Source organism: Polyodon spathula, chromosome 23 (genome assembly GCF_017654505.1).
Source record: "Polyodon spathula isolate WHYD16114869_AA chromosome 23, ASM1765450v1, whole genome shotgun sequence".
NCBI lineage: Eukaryota > Metazoa > Chordata > Actinopteri > Acipenseriformes > Polyodontidae > Polyodon > Polyodon spathula.
The window spans coordinates 15,081,738-15,102,145 of NC_054556.1; the positions used below are offsets into that span (position 1 = coordinate 15,081,738).

Below are 20,408 nucleotides of genomic sequence, written 5' to 3' on the forward strand. Positions count from 1 at the left end.
AACACAATATTCAAGATGAGGTCTTACTAATGCATTGTACAGTTTTAACATTTCTTCCCTTGATTTAAATTCAACACTTTTCAAAATGTATCCGAGCATCTTGTTAGCCTTTTTTATAGCTTCCCCACATTGTCTGGATGAAGACATTTCTGAGTCAACAAAAACTCCTAGGTCTTTTTCATAGATTCCTTCTCCAATTTCAGTATCTCCCATATGATATTTATAATGTACATTTTTATTTCCTGCGTGCAGTACCTTACACTTTTCTCTATTAAATGTAATTTGCCATGTGTCTGCCCAGTTCTGAATCTTGTCTAGATCATTTTGAATGACCTTTGCTGCTGCAACAGTGTTTGCCACTCCTCCTATTTTTGTGTCGTCTGCAAATTTAACAAGTTTGCTTACTATACCAGAATCTAAATCATGAATGTAGATTAGGAATAGCAGAGGACCTAATATTGATCCCTGTGGTACTCCACTGGTTACCACACTCCATTCTGAGGTTTTTCCTCTAATCAGTACTTTCTGTTTTCTACATGTTAACCACTCTAATCCATGTACATGTTTCCTTGAATCCCAACTGCGTTCAGTTTGAGAATTAATCTTTTGTGCGGGACTTTGTCAAAAGCTTTCTGGAAATCTAAATAAACCATGTCATATGCTTTGCAATTATCCATTATCGATGTTGCATCCTCAGAAAAATCAAGCAAGTTAGTTAGACACGATCTCCCTTTCCTAATACCATGTTGACTGTCTCCCAGGACCCTGTTACCATATAGGTAATTTTCCATTTTGGATCTTATTATAGTTTCCATAAGTTTGCATATAATAGAAGTCAGGCTTACTGGTCTGTAGTTACCTGGTTCAGTTTTGTTTCCCTTTTTGTGGATCGGTATTACGTTTGCAATTTTCCAGTCTGTCGGTACCACCCCTGTGTCAAGAGACTGCTGCATGATCTTGGTTAGCGGTTTGTAAATTACTTCTTTCATTTCTTTGAGTACTATTGGGAGGATCTCATCCGGCCCAGGGGATTTGTTTATTTTAAGAGCTCCTAGTCCCTTTAACACTTCTGCCTCAGTTGTGCTAAAGTTATTTAAAACTGGATAGGAACTGGATGACATGTGGGGCATGTTGTCCGTATCTTCCTTTGTAAAAACTTGTGAAAAGTAATCATTTAATATATTTGCTATTTTTTTTTCTTCATCTACGATTTTGCCATTTGTATCTCTTAAACATTTAATCTCCTCTTTGAATGTTCTCTTGCTGTTGTAATATTGGAAAAACATTTTGGAATTGGTTTTAGCCCCCTTAGCAATGTTCATTTCTATTTCTCTCTTGGCCTTTCTAACTTCCTTTTTGACTTGCGTTTGCAGTTCCAAGTACTCTTTCTGTGTACTTTCTTTTTGGTCCCTTTTTAATGCTCTGTAAAGTGCCTTTTTTTGCTGAATATTTTTTTTTAATTGATCTATTAAACCATTTTGGCAATTTAGTTTTACATTTAGATTTGTCTACTTTAGGGATGTAATTGTTTTGCGCCTCTAGTACTACATTTTTGAAGAACAACCATCCTTCTTCTGTGGATGTTTTCTCTATTTTACTCCAATCTACTTCTGTTAGTCTCTGTTTCATACCTTCATAGTTTTGCTTTTCTAAAATTGTAAACCTTAGCTTTAGTCATTACTTTTGGGGTTTGCTAGTGGTTCTCTGACCTCTGTTTTAGTTATTCTGTCTTCGTTATTTGAAAAGACTAAATCAAGGCATGCCTCCCCTCTAGTCGGTGCCTTGACAAATTGTGTTAGGAAGCAGTCATTTGTCATTTCCACCATTTCAATTTCATCCTTCATGCTACCCACCGGGTTTTCCCATTTTATATGGGGGAAGTTGAAATCCCCTATTAGTATGACTTCTCCTTTGCTACACGCATTTCTATTGTCATTGTATAACAGATTATTTTGCTCACCGTCTGAATCTGGCGGTCTGTAGCATGCTCCTATTATGCCCTTTGAATTTTTGTCTCTTATCCTGACCCATATTGATTCGGTTTTATTTTCTTTGTCCAGGTTTAACACCTGGGCTTCAAGACTGTTTCTTATGTATAGCGCTACCCCTCCTCCTCTTCTGTCCTGCCTGTCTTTCCTATACAGTGTATACCCACAAATATTATATTCCCCATCACTCTATGACAACCAAGTTTCTGTAACACCTATCACATCATAGTTACTTGTTAGTGCAGTAGCTTCAAGTTCTAGAATTGTTTCTGATACTTCTAGCATTTAGGTAAATACATTTAATGGTTGTCTTACCTGAGTTGTTGTTCTTGTTTTGATGCGGTCTCCCTTCTGTTTTTTTGTTGATTTCTCCCCCCTTCCTTTCTGGTTTAAATGCTTCTGACCCTGTTCGAGGATCTTTTCTCCAAGTAGACTGGTTCCCTTGTTATTTAAGTGCAGTCCGTCCCGTCTATACAGATAGTCCTCGTTGTAGAATGTGGTCCAATGATCAAGATAGGTGAAGCCTTCCCGTGTGCACCACGTCTTCAGCCATGTGTTTTGATTATTTCCAGCTGTCCATATGGTCCTTTGCAAGGTGCCGGTAGTATACCAGAAAATACCACAGTTTTGGTTTTCTCTTTTAATTTCCTTCCTAGCTCTCTGAATTTGTTTTGCAGGGATTTTGGTCTGTCTCTTCCAATGTTGTTTGTACCGATGTGGACGACTACTACCGGGTCATCTCCTGTTCGTTCTAGGAGCCTGTCCACGTTCTCAGTGATATGCTTGACCGAGGCTCCCGGAAGGCAGCACGCTGTTGTAGTAAGGGGGTCCAAACTGCAAATTGAACTTGCTGTGTTTCTCAATGTGGAGTACCCAACAATCGTGACCTCCCTTCTTTTTGCTGTCTGGTCACCACTGTCAATAGGGTCCTGGATGTTGTTCCTTTCGCTCTCTTGTTGTTGGTTTTGCTTATCAGAATTTTGAAGTGACTCAAATTTGTTGGTTGTTTTGATTTCTGGTGGTTGTGTTTGACGAAGTTTCTTTTTTTCCCTGCTTCTGCCTACCTGAACCCAGCTGTTCTGACCTTCTATCTCCCTGGTGGCTTTCATTCTGTTAGGGGTGATGCAGACTTCCACGCAACCCAATTGTGGGTGTGCCAGCTCCTCAAGATCCTGTTGCTGTCTCATTTCTTCCAGCTTCATTTCTAGCATACTTACTAGTTTATGCAAGTCCTGGATCGTGTGGCACTTTACGCACACTTGGTTTAGCTCTGCTGGGTTTTCTCGGATTTCCCACATCATGCAGGTGTCACAGATTACTGGCTTGAAGACCATGTTGATTTTTTTTTTTTGAAGTTTAGTTTCTTCTGCAGCCGTCAACCTGCTTCTAAACTGCTCTGCACTTTTCCACGCCTGTACTTCTCCCACGCTGTCGCTTCCACTCGCTGTCGCTGGGAAAACTGCCCCGTTATTAGCTGTGTTGTTCTGCTGTGCTGTTGGCTCCTCCCCTTGCCTGTGTCTCAGAATGGCGCTGAATTTGAATCAGCTGCTCCGAGTTTCAGCTTGTTTGTTATCAGAAAAACACACGCAGCTGTTTGACTTTGAGCTGCAGTGTTTCCCTAATGTCCTGTGTTTTCTGATTTAAAGCAATTTCTCCTTACTGTTTCTAAACTGCTCTGCACTTTTCCACGCCTGTACTTCTCCCACGCTGTTGCTTCCACTCGCTGTCGCTGGGAAGACTCAATTCTCCAATCAGGAAGACTCAATTCTCCTATCAGGAACCTGGCTGTAAAATTGCCAAGTTTGGTATAACCTGTAAAACTATGTAGGCAAATATTTCAACCAGTGCCTTCATCAGTGCACTGAACTTTGTGATTTTTGAGATTTCAAGTTGAAGTTTGATAGACTAACAGGAGCTTATGGAGACGTTGTTCCTGCTGTCACTAAATCTGGAACATTGACTTGCTTTTTCAGGGTGTAGCCAAGTGAGTTTAAAAAAAAAAAAAAAAAAAAAAAAGTCCTGATTTAAGGCACTAGCTGAATCCTTCATCTACTTAAGTGTTACCGTATTTGTGTTTTTAGTGCTTTAGGTTTCTAGATGCAAGATTTGTGGGAACAGGTCTTCGTGTACTGGCATCTCTCTATCCTTGTTTTTTTCAGAAAGTACAAAATGTAGTAGTTTTAGGACTATAATTGGGGCAGCAGAGGACTTAACATCAATTTTCTTAGAGGAGTGGATGTGTGGGGGTGAAGCGGTTGCATTAAGGACTAAGTCGTGCAGAAGGTTAATGTTTGAGGGCACTGGCTTTTCAACTCTGCAGGGACTGAAATAAAGGTCAGGTTGAGATGACTGAGCATTTTCTAGTAAGCCATGTGAAACTGCAGAATTAACCCAATTTTGCCAGCATCCGAGCAACTTCTGCTGGAGAAAAAGCATCTGGAACAACATGTGCTGCCTATGACAGAATTCAGCTCTCTATAGTCTCTTACCCTACTCTTCTAGGGTTTCTTTGTCAGCAGTAGCTGCATCTTCCATAAATCAGTCCTTACAAGAAAATAAAAATACATTTTGAAAGGGTGATTTTTAAACACGCAGGATATCGCGTGTAGGAAAATGCAAGCAACGCTTAACCAGCAAAATGCCCAAGGTGGTGAATCTGAACTTTTTTTTTTTTTTTTTTTTTTTTTTTTTTTTACAATGAATACTTCAGCTGTTTGGTCAGTATTTGACTAATATTAGATGGAGAAACACTGTTTTACTTAGTAAGGCCTGTTTGGAATTGAGCCTTGCCCAATTACTAAAGATGAGTTGTACACAGTAAGATATTTCTGACCCACCATGAGTCAGACTCAATATAGCAGACTTGGAGCTAGTCTGCGTTAGCTCTACCCAACCTCTTATTGTTTCCAAGAATTGTGACAATAATCGAGTTCAACAAAAGCCTGGCAATATTTAGCATTTTAGGTTTTGCTGGTTTCAAAATAGCCAGTATTGGATTGATGATAATAGCTTAAAATGCCCCTTCAATCCGTACAACCTACTATACTGTATCTTTTATAACACATTGTAACTGAAAGCATAAGAGAATTGTTAAACACATTGCAGGGTTCCGTGTGCCATATAGTGCCACTGTACTTTTACACCTGGGACACTTCAGTACTGTACATAAATCTTCAAATTAAGGTTATGTTAATGGTTTGGAGCACTGTGAATGATTGTGATGTTAAGCAGAGGATGATAATGATCAGCGTATCTTGTTCCTATTGATTCACATTTATATTTTGGCAGGGACATTTCAGGGACATTATCGATTGGGTTAACACTGTCACAAATGCTGGCTTTTGTTATTTACAACCAAAAAAATGGAACACTCCTTCACCTTTCAAAATATGTGGGAGGTTTCATTATGACCTGTTAAAATCTGTTGAGCATTGGAAGGAGTTATGCCACGTAACTTTCAGCCTCCTGCTGTGTGCCCTTAACCTGGTTTATAAATGAGACGGAGGCAAGTGAGGGAGGCTGAACTTGAAATGGGAAATGGATCTGCCTAAATTTGCTCTGCTTTTTACCATTGTGTACAGAAGTATTCCACTGCCTTCAAGGTCTAAATGTGGCGCCCTATTTAAGCAGACCAATTCAGAGACAAATTATCATTTTAATGGTATAAAACGAACAGTACTCCACAATAATTTAACTTCTGCAATAAATGTTTGCGCTTTTTCTTGTTTGGCACATGTATGAATAATATATTTCACGGCACATTAATTTCGCAGATTTTTAATAAACATAAATGTTCTTGTTTTACAGTATGTGTAGATGGAACGCTGAGTTCTTGTCTTAATATTCTGTACACAGGTGTATTCTATGATACTAATTTATTTTCCATTTATTTAACACAATTAAGTTCCATTGTCCTTGTCACCTAGTTCTACATTATTAACTCTCTGCCAATATCAATGATGCAGACCACACACTTTGAGATGCTGCCTTTATAGCTGGTAGCGGTTTTCGATGATTCTCAGTCAAGTTCCATAACCAGTGTTGTCCTTTCAAGAATTAACTGTTTTGACTATTGGCCATATCAGTAATAGTTCATTTTTTACAAGCTATTTAATTAGAGATGCCATTCCCCTTGCAATATTCAATCCTGTGTTGTGTTTTAAGAGGGGTGTCTGTTTTTTAGCACTCCGCACTGGTCTGGTGGAAGAGGATGCGAAGGAGCGTACGTGCGAGTCCCTGCTGATGTGCATAGTTACTGTTCTGAGCCACGGGCTGAGGAGTGGGGGTGGAGTCGGGGACGTGCTGAGGAAGCCATCCAAAGAGGTGCGTGTCTGTCCAGCTTGAGGCGGGAATGTGCCAGTTTAGAATTGGTGCTGTGGATTTATACAATGTAATGGTACATGTATGGGAGTTCTAGTTATTACATTTGCAAGGATTTTAAGTTTTTTTTTGTTTGTTTGTTTTGTTTTGCTTTTGTGATATACAAATAAGTCTTGCAGTGAAGTGACCAACATGTAGTTTACAGAATGTTAGCCTTATTGAGGAGGCATTTTAACTGTGGCTTGATACGCTTGGACAGCAAAACGTAAACTGTTGACCACCCTGATATTGTCTTAAAATATTTATAATGTGAGTTGCTATACTTGTATTTTCCAAATGTGATAAACACTTGTGTGTTACAAATAGATTTTGAAATCTGTCAAGATTAGGAGGAATTTGATACAGAGTTTATTTTATTATTTTTATTTAATTATCAATGTGTTTAACTAAATTTAATATAAAATTAAAATGGTGGGTTATTTCACCTTGTCTAGATTCTAGATAACCCAACAAATTACTGAAATTAATAATAAAAACAGCCGGAAATTGAAATGGCAGAGTTTTTATAACCGCCACATAGCTGTGTCTGAACATACTGAGAACATGGTGCTGCTTAGCTCTGTCTGTTTTTATGCAATGGATTGGGCTTATTGAACAGCGGGGAATTCAGAAAAGGAAAGCTTTACAGTGCCAGGTACTTTTGCTAATCGGTAATCATTACATTAAAAATAGAAATCCTCAGTGTCACGCATTTGCAATGGAATATGAAACCAAACTATTCTGAGAAGCTGGTTTCATTTTGGCCCAGCTTGACATTCTATAATGCATGTTCAGTTTCAGGGTGTAGAGTTGGGTAAGGTGGTCTCTGTACAGATTAGTGTGTAGGGTAGGGGAATATCGAATATGAAACAGACTGATTTTGTTAAAAAAAAAAAAAAAAAAAAAAAAAAGTTTGTTGTGAGTAGTTATTGCAATTACTCATGTAAAGTGTTTGTTTTGGTAAGTTTGTGTGCATTCACTTGATATTTAAGGCTCTGCTTTTTACTTGCCTGCTGTAGTAATATGTAATGTAGGCGAGATCAGCAGAGTGTCTTTATATTAGTAAGGGCCATTGCCATCTATGTATTGCTTTTAGTGTTTCAAAATTTAGCACAATTGTATTTAATGGGCACTCATAACCATGGGTATCCACACAGGTGTCACTGTGTCTTTCATTGGACCATGGGAACCACAGTAACTTGAGTACATTTTCACAAAACAACTTTGTGGAAAGTCATGCAGAACCAAGTTTCTGAACTCCATTGATACACTGTTGGTCACATGTTTATCAGTGGGTCAAAGGACAAGGGTCTTAAAATGGGAGTTTTGCTACAAGCGACAGCCAAAAATATTTACTACCAAAGTTGTTTCATGTTTGTTGGAACTATCATAGGGTTTATTTGCCATATTGCGTATCTAATCCAATAATACTCTGTCCTTTTTTTAATTTTTTTTGAGCTGCATCTTTTAAACAATTTCAGTCTTTTAATATGTTTATCATTCTGAGATGTGATGAATATTAAATGATATTGTTTAAAGCTGGCACTTGGTTCCAGCTAACTCTGCTTTAGCTTACCATAGAAAATTAAAGAACCCCACTCGGCATTGATGATGCTTTGATCAGCTGTTTCCCCAGAATGGGTGCTGAAATTGTAGCAGATGGAAATCCCATTGCACAGCGTATCGGTTGAAACGTTGATGCCCTGTGTGGGCCATAGTTGGAGTTGACAATTGAGCCACAGCTTGTGACCACCTGCCATATTTTAGTGAGAGAAGACTAGTACTTTTATCTGGCATTGGCATTGTTGTTTTGTCTCCAAATGACTTTGTAACCACCCTGTACTAAAATAACTACCTCAATAAACGCATGCAGCTTTGTGTGACTGCATTGCTGAAAGCTGCCGTTGCTTTTGCAGGAGCCGCTGTTTGCTGCCCGGGTGATCTATGACCTGCTGTTCTTCTTCATGGTGATCATCATCGTCCTCAATCTGATCTTTGGGGTCATCATCGACACCTTTGCAGACTTGAGGAGTGAGAAGCAGAAGAAGGAGGAAGTGCTGAAGACCACGTGCTTCATTTGCGGTAAGTCTGGGATTATGGCTACTGACTGACGGCCTGCCTGCACATTGTAGAGCCTAGCAGGAATCCAGGTCTGCAAATGCACTTTCCTTGTTTTGAGTTTAAACATTCATTGAGTAACCCTGCTGCATGCAATGTATAGGACTGATGCAACATAGACACGGGTTCCAAACAGGCTCCTTCATACTTTCTTTGATTTAGTGGTATATCCATTACAGAGTTCGTGCTCACATATTCATCTTACCCTGCCATGTTCCTTCTCTCACTTTCTTCTGGTACTTGTAACTTGGCTCAGAGAAAGGGGTCAGGACAACCGTAGTGAAATGGTTTATAGCACGGAGATGCTAGAAAAGTAAAAGTGTATTTTAAAGATGCAGTACATTTTTAAGTAGGAGATGTGCCTACTTAATATCTTGTTGAAAAACTTTGTTCCACTCTACAGTGTCTGAACATTTTACTGAATCTCAGCTTGGGAATGGAGGTTGTTCATAAATTTCGTTTTTAAAGATTAAATACATCAAAATTGTTTGACCCAGCAATGTGTCTGAATTGTATATTATGTTCCTGCATGTTGCCATTGGTTACCATTGTGATTTCTTAAGTAACATGGTGGCTGACAAGTTCAGTCTAAACAGTCTGTTTTTTTTTCTGTCACGCATTGTATAAAGAGGTACTAAATGGTTCTCTATGTGATAACTCTCGCTTTGCGTGAGGATGACCCAAGATGCCAAACATGCCACTCGTGTTATTGGGCAGTCCTCGCTCCATAGTTCAGCATATCTTTCATGTCTGCTAGTCAGACTGAGCCTGACACCCATGTTTTAACACAAAATCACTTCAGTTTCTTTGAGAGATCATGTGAGTGTTTGTAATTTTTTTGTGTTCAAGGATTTCATAAAATCTACATTTAAGTGCTTGGATTCTTGTGACCTGATTTAAAAACAAATCATATCACGAGCACCAAACTGCTAATCACATGGACGTCTGTGCAGTGAAGTATTTAATTCGCCAACATTTGTTGTTGGTCTTGATTTGATTTTTTCCAGTCATGTGGTATCTTGTAGACAAAGTCTCTTGCCATGGTCAAAGCTGCCTGGGATTGTAGAACAAGCAGAGGTCTATTAAACAGAGATGGATTTAAATACAGCCATTCCTAACTCTGTATAATTTCAGCTGTAACTTTTACTCTCTTTTAGTTTATTGTCTTACTAACATTACTATGTACTATTAAAATACCACAGAATTCCGCAGAATCTGGTTGAATTATAGTAGACTTGTATTTAGGTCCGCCACTGTTTTTAGGTCATTAAAATCGCCCTCCATGATGTGTGGAGTCTGGATTGTGTACTTTTCTTACAAGGTGCTGTTGGTGTCCTTTGTTCTGTGTTGTTGGATAGTAGCTATGGAAAATAAAACTATCAATAAGAAATCTGAGCAGCAAGCTGAAATTTCTGGGTGACTCTGTACGGAGTTGTTTATATAACTCCATAAGGATGTTATGCTTTGGAAGCCATTTGAAGATATTAAGGCAAATTACCTTTTTTTTTTTTTTTTTGTGTGTGAAGTAATCATATGATAATAGTTTGGGAGAAATTATGAAACCTTTTAGTTGTAGGTAATTTTGTTACAGTACAAACAGAAAATGTGTTTAGATTATAGGTGTGATTTAATGTTTTAATGTTACTTTTTTCAATGTTAAATGGGTAATAATCTAATTACAAATTTGAGGCAATGCTATAAGTAGATTAAAAATGTTTACCAGTTCAGTAAACCATTTGGTTAAAGGAGCCATTCTAAATAAATATGTACAAGTATGTCAAACAGATTCTTAGCCCTATTTTTAAAGCGTTTACTCAAGTCTTTAACTAAATTGCCTGTTCATTTTTAAAAAAAAAAAAAAAAAAAAAAAATCAGAACCAAATAACTGTAATATAATTAGGGCCTCTAGTTTTTGGTTTTTATTTTCCTTCTCTCTCTCTCTCCCTTTTAAATTTAAGCCTTAACTGAATACCAGATTGTTTAAATTGTGACGCATTACTAGAAACTAATGCAGTAGAAATTAATAAGCTGAATAAGGGCGATTAGAGCCAGAACAAATTGCAGGTTCAAATAGAATCAGCTGAGATCAATGCATGTTGATAGTTAACTCTAAAAGATATGAAGGTAAAAAGAAACAACTTCCTTTTGGAATTACTGTTTGATTAAGAAAGCAAATCAGCTCAAATATGTTTCAAGGGACATCATGTGATCAAAAATAAAACCCAAAAACTAGAAGCCCTAAATGTAACCCAAGTTTTCTTCAGCACTCTGTTTTTCTCATTTAAACATTTAACATGAATTTTTCAACTTAATGAATCTAGGAAATGATTTTTAAAATATGTCTTATTGTGTTAAATCCATGAAAAACATACTCCATGGTTATCTCTTTTTAATAATCTTTAGCAGTTAAGAATGAGACAGAATCTTACCCCCCCCCCCATACACTGCAGCACCAATTAAGTTGCTGGAAGAACTCTTTTTATAACCAGCTTATTTTCAAATAAATATATATGGAAACTTTTGGGTGAGAGGTTAAATAACAAAAGAAAGGTACATCCTTTTGTTTGGATTTTTCCCATGGACCACTTGCATTTTGAAACTACACTGAACAAATATAAACGCAACATACAATTTCAAAGATTTTACTGAGTTACAGTTCATATAAGGAAATCAGTCAATTGAGATAAATTCATTAGACCCTAATCTATGGATTTCACATGACTGGTAATACAGATATGCATCTGTTGGTCACAGAACAAAAAAAAAATAGGGGCGTGGATCAGAAAACCAGTCAGTATCTGGTGTGACCACCGTTTGCCTCATGCAGCGTGACAATCTCCTTCGCATAGTTGATCATGCTGTTGATTGTGGCCTGTCTGCCATCTGCCTGGGACAGTTGAAACCGGGATTCATCCGTGAAGAGCACACTTCTCCAGTGTGCTAGTGGCCATCGAAGGTGAGCATTTGCCCACTGAAGTCTGTTACAACGCCAAACTGCAGTCAGGTCAAGACCCTGGTGAGGACGACAAGCACGCAGATGAGCTTCCCTGAGACTATTTGACAGTTTGTGGGTTTGTACAACCGAAGAACTGGTCCGGGTGGCTGGTCTCAGATGATCCCACAGGTGAAGAAGCCGGATGTGGAGGTCCTGGGCTGGCATGGCTACAAAAATGAACATTCAATTCTCTGGCAACAGCTCCGGTGGACATTCCTGCAGAGCATGCCAATTGCACGCTCCGTCAAAACTTGAGACATCTGTGGCATTGTGTGACAAAACTACACATTTTAGATGGCCTTTTATTGTCTCCAGCACAAAGTGCACCTGTGTAATGATCAAGAAGCTGATTAAACAGCATGATATGTCGCACCTGTCAGGTGGATGGATTATCTTGGTAAAGGAGAAATGCTCACTAACAGGGATATAAACAAATTTGTGCACAATTTGAGAGAAATAAGCTTTGTGCGTATAGAAAATTTCTGGGATCTTTTATTTCAGCTCATGAAATATGGGACCAACAGTTTACATGTTTATATTTTTGTTCAGTGTAATTTGTAGGCTTATAAGTACATGTAGTTATATAACGTACCTAACCTAATGAGATCCCTGAGCTTGAATCTTCACTTTCGCATTTAAACTTACTGAAGGCCGTTCCTGTTGCGTTTGTGGCTAACTCAGGTTGACGTACATACAAAAAATACATGGGGATACGAAGATGGGGTGGGCAGGAAGCAATTTGAAAAATTCAATCATTGGAGAGTTTCCTGCAGTAGTGTTAAGATAATTTCCTTTTGGCATATTGTTTTGTGACATATTAAACCTGGCTGAATTAACCCGTATAATAAATGGAGCTGAAACAGTCAGCACTCTTACCAGTTTCCCAGATACGCGTCAGTAGCATTTTACCGCCCTTTTAAGAATAAAATCAATCCCATATCATATCATTAAACAGTTCTAGATACTGTGATATATTTAGATTTTTAGTTTGTGCATTTTCATTTGCAAGTGAACTGAGACATTAGGGCATTAGAGTACTGTATTCTGCAATTTTGAATACTGCCTTCGGATACTGTTAATTCTGGAAACTATGTACATCTTATTATATATAGTGTGGTTAAAGCTGTGTGTTGTGTTGCTTAGTAATACATATTGTAGTTGCACCACGTGTGAGTCCTGTAGAAATGGGCTTTTGCAAGAACTGTGTAACCACATTTTGGGAGTTTGAGGATCACCTGGAGTTTACTTACGGACTTCAGGTTAGTAACCACTGCAATAGACTGTTGGTCTTGAAAGATATATAGTATGCCTTGTATATCAGTAAATCTAATCAAGATGGACTTCTCAATAAATTAATAAAACAATATAATGTGTATACCCGTAAAGCAGCCATTTTAAGTTTCTGAAAGACTCCTTTTATAATTTACTTGTAGTTGTGATTTCGTAAAAATACAATGTCTGGCACACCACCTGGTAGTGGAAAGGTTTTGTGGTTTAAACTCTATAGTGAACAAGGACTATACCGCTTTCCTGGAACCGTTAGTCATATCAGTGTTGGAGGAATCATGGTGATGCTGCACTTATTCAACCCTTTTAAACAGTTTAGGTATCAGAATAATGTCAGAATGATTCTTGGTGTGAACTGTGACCTTTTTAAATTTCCTTTTTTATATTCCCTTATTTCATGGGTTCTGGGTTGTTGCTCCATTGTTGCTTTTGAGTTGATTTGAGCTTGTCTGGAGAATCCTATGTGCCTGGACTGAGCAGCTTTCCTCATCCCATTCAGAGCATGTGATAATGCGACCATTCAACTCTGCCAGCCCCACCCATTGTACATTTCTATAGGCAGACTGTAAAGGTCACATGATTGCAATGCAATGAGGAAGGGTGCTCAGTTCACGCACGTAAAATCTCTAAATTTACCTTACTAGCTTGAGCTATAGAAATAGCATGATGTAATGTTGGAGCAACAGAACTTAGAACCATATAGAAGGATTTCAGATGCTAGAGTAAGGAACTGAAATAAACAATTACATTAAATTGCTCTTTTAAACAGAATTTACGACCTGGTCTTTTTACTAAATATTTCTGGTATTAGCTTGGAGTAGATGTCTGAATCATTTTTGGTGTCTGTTGTTCACTCCCGTATTGTTGCCCATCTGTTTACTTCACAGAATTAAAAATGCTAAGACTTTATCAGTGACCCCAGATGTATACAATATTCTGTTATGGGTTGTTTCCTAGTCTTCCTGAGGTACTTTGGCTAAGAAATGCATGATTAGAATGAGTAATGACGTGAGGTTGCTGAGTGCCATTGTCACGGAGGTGTGAAAAGAATGTGGGAGGAGACATGAGCATCGCACCAGAACACAGACTGAACATATTGAAACAACTTCAGCTTGGAGGAGGACGTTTTTAGATATAGCTCTTACCCTGCAGAATTTATTTGCATATTTGTTGCCTGCTTCTAAATAACCCTTAATTCTTATAAGATTAGATTTGTGCCATGGCTCGAGGCCGCTAGTTTTGTAGCACCACAGGCCCATTTGTTTAGTGTGTGTATGTATGTGTGTCTGTATCAAAATTATTGGCACCCTTGATAAAGATGAGCAAAAAAGGCTGTATAAAATACACAGGTAAGGATATTTTGTAATTTTTCAACATGTGGAATATATTGTACTTTTAGTAATGTTTCAGGGGAGTCAACCAAAATTACACACTTCTCAAATTTATAAATTTATTTCCAAAAACGAGTGTCACATTTATTGGCACCCTTTTTCAGTACTTTGTGCAACCTCCCCTTGCAAGGATAACAGCACTGAGCTTTTTTTCTATAGTTTGACATTGGAGAACACATTGGGAGGGATCTTGGACCATTCCTCCATACAGAGTCTTTCCAGATCCTTGGTATCCTTTGGTCTGCGCATATGGACTGCCCTCTTCAATTCAAACCACAGGTTTTCAATGGGATTCAAGTCCGGAGACTGAGATGGCCATTGGAAAATGTTGATTTTTTGGTCAATTAATCATTTCTTTGTGGATTTTGATGTGTGCTTGGGGTCATTGTCTTGCTGGAAGATCCACTTGCGGCCAAGTTTCTGCCTCCTGGCAGAGGCAACCAGGTTTCTGGCTAAAATGTCCTGGTACTTGGTGGAGTTCATGATGCCATTGACCTTAACATGGGCCCCAGGACCAGTGGAAGCAAAACAGCCCCATAACATCAGAAATCCATCACCATGTTTTACAGTAGGTATGAGGTTCTTTTCTGCATACGCATGCTTCTTTCGACGCCAAACTTACTGCTGGTGTGCGTGGCCAAAGAGCTCTATTTTCATCTCATCTGACCATACCACCCTGTTCCAATCCAAGTGCCAGTGCCGTTTATCAAACTCCAGACGCTTACATTTGTTGGTTACTCTCAATAAAGGCTTTTTTTCTGGCAAACCTCCCAAATAGGCTATTGGCATGGAGGTGGCGTCTAATTGTAGATTTGGAGACTTGGTGACCCCAAGATGCAACCAAGTTCTGTAATTCTCCAACTTTGTACCCATTGCCTGATTTATGAAGGTCAACAACCATTTGTGAGTTTTTTGCCTTTCCCCATGGTGATGGATGACAAATGGATTTTTAAACCAGTGAAACAAGACGACGTGGAAGGCCACAATACAGTTCCTTGAGACAGAGTTGTACTTAAAGTAGAATGTTAATGCAGATTAAATTTTGTTTGATTTTATTGGAGACTCTTTAGAGAAAGTATTTCTTGTTAAAACTAAATGTTCTCTGAGCAGTTGTATTAGTAGAAAGTTTTTCCATATTTGAGCATAAAATATAGCTCATTACCTGTGTATTTTATACAGCCTTTTTTGCTCATCTTTATCAAGGGTGCCAATAATTTGAGGTGTGTGTGCACATGGAATCCAGGAAAAAAGGACCAGTGTGCCAAAAAGCTGAAAACTAAATTTTTACAATTGCACTAGTTTGCTCATTTTAAAACATATTAGTACATCCCCACCCCTTTTGATAACTGCATAATTGAACTAATTGAACTTTCCCATCCATATTTGTTGTACAGTGAGAATCTGAGACTATGTACAGAAGTGCTGTTGCCTTTGACATGGCACATTACTTACAATTCAGGTTTTCTACAACTAAGCAGCCAACAAGCCACAAGGAAAGTGCCAAAATCACAAATGCTAGAGAAAGAAGTTAGAGAAAAAAAACAGTAGATGAAAATTGAGTGGAAGAAAGACTTCACCTGGCTTGAGTGACAGTAGAAAAAAAATGGCGTTTGCAGTCAGTTTCCCAGACATGGATCTAAAACCAGCTGCTTTTGTGGTGGAAATTCAACGTTTTCAATATCATATCCAGTCTCGCAGTAATTGTTTGCAACATCGCACCATGGAGAAGGCAACACAAGCGACAATAATCAAGGTGGTTTATTATGATTGTTTGATAGTGTTTATTAGGATTGTTATAATTCAGTTAAACTCTTAGCATTGCTGTGACCATATGGTAACAGCTTGTTTGCAGTTTAGATTATGGAAAAATCATTATCAGATAATGCAAGAACATATGCTGAAGCCACTTGTTTTTTCTTTTGAGGGACGTGGGCTCTCTTCAGTTACTGTAGAAGTAGTTAGAAGCATAATGAAAATAAAAACCATCAGGAAAAAATGTCTAAGGTTTGAAATCCGGTGAGATTGGGAATTCCTATTGGTAGCAACTTGTTCTGATTTACTTAATATAGCCAGACTAACCTCAAATATAGAAGGCAATAAAGGCACAGTTTACCAATTTCTAATCATAAAGGCCGATTTATCAGGCATTACCTTGGTAGCTGACCTTGTGTCTTACCTTCTAACTGACTGTTAAGCTCTCCAATCAGAACAAAAGACTTGATAAATTCAATAAGGGACCAAATACATTAATCTCATTACAATCTGAGCTAAGGCCATTTATAACCTGATAAGTTTATCAATAAAACGAAAGATTAATTCTTTATTCAACAGGACTTCGAAAATAGCAATATGTCTGTCTGGGTGCTGCGGCGTTTAGAAACAGACTGTTCTCATAAAATAGTTCTGTTTTAATGCATTCATAAGCTGCAAAATGTAATTGTTTTTTGTCTTTTTCTAAAAAGGTTTGGAACGGGACAAGTTTGATAACAAGACAGTGACATTTGAAGAACATATCAAGGTGGAACACAACATGTGGCACTACCTGTGCTTCATTGTCCTGGTAAAAGTGAAGGACTCCACTGAATACACTGGTCCTGAAAGCTATGTTGCAGAAATGATCAAGGTAAGAGCAGTGCAGCCTGGCCAGGTCTGTAGCAATTCCGTCATGCATCGAGGGATTGGAATTGCTTGCTTTAGATCTGTCATATCATAATAGAGCTGTGTCTTGTGATACAATACTTAAAGCACAACACATCTTATTGCAGTTCACCAAGTGGTTCTTGAATGAAGAATAGCTGTGTTTATAGTCGGTGTGAATACATAATTTCTCTCTAGCCCATTTCGTATGTCAACAAAATGGTGAATCATCATTACCATTTAATATTATTATGCATCATACAAGGAGCCCTTCAGAACAATCACGTGAATCAAGATGCATAACATATCGTATTCTGACATTAATGTATTGTTAAGCTGCAGTAATTGGGGAATGTTGAGGTCCCTTCACTATGCTGGGGCCACTAAAATGAAATTCCATAAAGGTGGAGATTATGACCTTTGTAAGAAATCATATCTTCAGCTCTTCTATATCACAAGTCAACTTGGCTTTAACATCAGTTCTGTGGGGAAAACGTGGCATAACTTTTTTTGAAGATGTTCTCCATGATTAACACAGATGTGTGTTTGAGCAGATGTGTCTGTCTGGAACATGACAAGCTGACAAAGAAATTGTCTGTTCTCCTTGAAGGACATCTGCAAACCTCAGTTCAAAGCCTTGCCTTGTTCCCTATAGAAGCATTGTTAAAGCCAGGCTGCCTTTTAAAGGCAATTTTCAAGCACTGTTATAGAAAAGAGCTGTAAACAAGTGTCAGATGTTGTTTCTATGAAGGGAATATTGACAGAACTGTTAGATTTTATTTTTCAAGCCAGACATGCGCTTTGTCTGCATAACAGAGATTGGGTTTTTGGAAGCTTGATTGAATGTTTTCTCTCATGTCTGATAGTGGTAACATTTCCATAAATGTCGGAAATTGCTTTTACATTTCATCTAGCCAAAATCCTTTTGACCCCATGGGTGGGAGTATTCCGTCTATAGTAGGTTTTCAGTCTTAAATATTTTGGAAACTGTGAAATATATATAATATACATAAAAATAACACCAGGTAGGTGGTGACGTCACATTTAACACAGGCCTGATTTGGCCAGAAACATTCATTGTAGCAGGAAAAAATTGCTCTGAAAGCAATCGAAACGATAGCTATAGTTATCTTTTACAGTAAACGTTGTGGTGTGACCAACTCCATTCATTTGAACTGGAACAATATTTAAAAATCATTATTGTTCCAGATCTGACTGGGCCTTTATTGATTTAGACAGCAAAATGTGGAAATTCCACATTCCTTTTCAATAGTATGTCAACATAACTTTTAAAAGGTTTACAAAACTTGAAAATGTCGCTGAGTTAGTCACTCCAGGGTTGCTTTTAAAAAAGTCTGCCTGTTTTTTACAGCCAACACATTTATATAACACTGATATTTTTTAAAGATTGTTTCAATAGCGACTCGCGTTTCAATGTTTGAATGCAGTTTGACCTTTTATGTAGCGCAAATACTTTCAAGGTTAGCTCAATTATTCTATTTAGAGTATAAATAAATAGAATATCTTTGGTTAGCGGTACCTGAGAATGCAGTGAAAACGAGCAGAAATATTTAGCTGGATTATATATAGGTATTAGCACAGGAATAAGCTTAGTTTTGGTTTGAAGGCAGCAGGAGCAGAGCCCCCCCCCCCCCCCCCCCCCCCCCCCCCCCCCTTTGCTTGACAGATGCCCTTATGCACGACAACTTAAAGGTTTTATTTAGCTGCTTTTTGCACTTTGTAAAATTAAATGGTTTTTGCAATTGTTGTGCACAGTGTGTTTGTTATTGTAGGTTGTATACACATTTGCTTTGTATTTGTAGTGTATAGGCTACGTGCAACAACTGTTAGAATAAACTGCTAAAAATGTTTGCCTTGCTTCAATTAGCACCATACATTTTCAGTCTTAGCTACTTTGCTCTGCTCCCTCCCCTGTGACCAGCACATTGTGTGTTTCTCCCTCTCTCTCTCTCCTGGAAGATTTGACACCCATAATGTATTTCAGGTATGTGTGCTTACTGTAGCCCTATGAATATCAAATCCAATAGTTCCCAATCTGTGTTCATGAATAATTGGCCAGTGGTCGCGTTAAGTCATCCAGATTGTGACTGACCCGTGACTTCTGTAGTTCCTTACTGACAACTTGGGATTTGCATGCTGAGTCCCAACACTTCTCTACTTCTATCAGTGTATCAGGATCTATGGGACTTGTGGTGGTATTTCCTGTCCAAGTTACACTCCAGTGATACTCTGGTTTTAGACTCTCCTTCAGACTAGGGATTGGTTCCCATGACCTTCCCTCCCAGACAAACCAGAAGCACTGTGGTTAAGGTGGCAGCTGCATCACATGCACTTCCCTTCTGCCTTGGAAATTGTCCCCCTGCATTTGGAGTAACAGTCAGTTCTTGACACCCATGTCAGAGGAGCACTTGATCCAAGCCTCTCCGTGTCTCATTCCACCACCAGAGTGTATAAGAAACTAATCTATAACCACTTCACACTCCTGCTAGAAGTCCTTAGTAAGAGTGGTTTTGTGTTGTTGTCTTGTATAGCAAAAAATCTCGCCAGACCTGCAGCACTAGTCATTCCCTGCCTTCTAAAAGGTAATGACATTAGATTGAAACGTTCTCCCCTTACTGAAAATGCTGCCACTTAAAGTGCAGGGTGAGATTCCAAGAGTTGTGGGATCATGGCTGGGGACTGTTGTCCTTTGCACTGCTGCAAGATTTGGGGAGATTGTAATTGTGTGAATGTGATCATTTTTGGATAAGTTGTGTTTTTTCTTCTATTAAAAAAAACCCTTTTTGTCCAGGTTTTAGGAAAGGCCTGGTGTCCCAATTGTTTGATAGCACTGACACTTGTGTTTTTATATTCTTAGTGGGCTGAGTTTCTTTGTTTTCTTTAATACCTTATTTACCTTTTGAGTAGTGAGTTCAGACTTAAAGATGTGCTTTTTTTTTTTTTTCTTTTGGCACCTTTTTTTTTAAAATTTTAATTGTATTTAAATCTTTTGGCTTTGTTATGGTCCACTGTCATAATTTACTTCAGGGTCGGTGCTTGCTGCGTCCTAGTTCTCGTTTATGTAACCAGGGTTCGCAGTCTTGTGAGGAGTCACGTGAGAGGATTAGCTGGCTGTCACAGTGGAGCACATCAGTGCTGCAGCCTTCCACTGGCCCGCTTCACTGGGCTCGGAGCGGGAGCACTTTTATACAGCTTCCACTGAGCCGCTTCAATGGGCTCGGAGCGGGAGCACTTTTATACAGCTTCCACTGGCCCGCTTCACTGGGCTCGGAGCGGGAGCACTTTTATACAGCTTCCACTGAGCCGCTTCAATGGGCTCGGAGCGGGAGCACTTTTATACAGCTTCCACTGAGCCGCTTCACTGGGCTCGGAGCGGGAGCACTTTTATACAGCTTCCACTGGCCCGCTTCACTGGGCTCGGAGCGGGAGCACTTTTATACAGCTTCCACTGAGCCGCTTCAATGGGCTTCGGGAGCACTTTTATACAGCTTCCACTGAGCCGCTTCACTGGGCTCGGAGCGGGAGCACTTTTATACAGCTTCCACTGGCCCGCTTCACTGGGCTCGGAGCGGGAGCACTTTTATACAGCTTCCACTGAGCCGCTTCAATGGG

The 20,408-nt window shown here is 38.8% G+C and overlaps 1 protein-coding gene across 8 annotated transcripts in view; it reads left to right on the plus strand.

Annotated features, from left to right (window-relative positions):
• The window catches only part of itpr1b (inositol 1,4,5-trisphosphate receptor, type 1b), a 164,437-nt gene that overhangs the window by 133,217 nt on the left and 10,812 nt on the right, over positions 1-20,408 (plus strand). For all 8 annotated transcript variants that reach the window (XM_041225064.1, XM_041225066.1, XM_041225065.1 and 5 more), the window contains 3 exons: positions 6,172-6,311; positions 8,264-8,429; positions 16,601-16,761. In XM_041225064.1, coding sequence (XP_041080998.1) covers positions 6,172-6,311; positions 8,264-8,429; positions 16,601-16,761 — 467 coding nt within the window. The remainder of the gene's footprint in view (positions 1-6,171; positions 6,312-8,263; positions 8,430-16,600; positions 16,762-20,408) is intronic.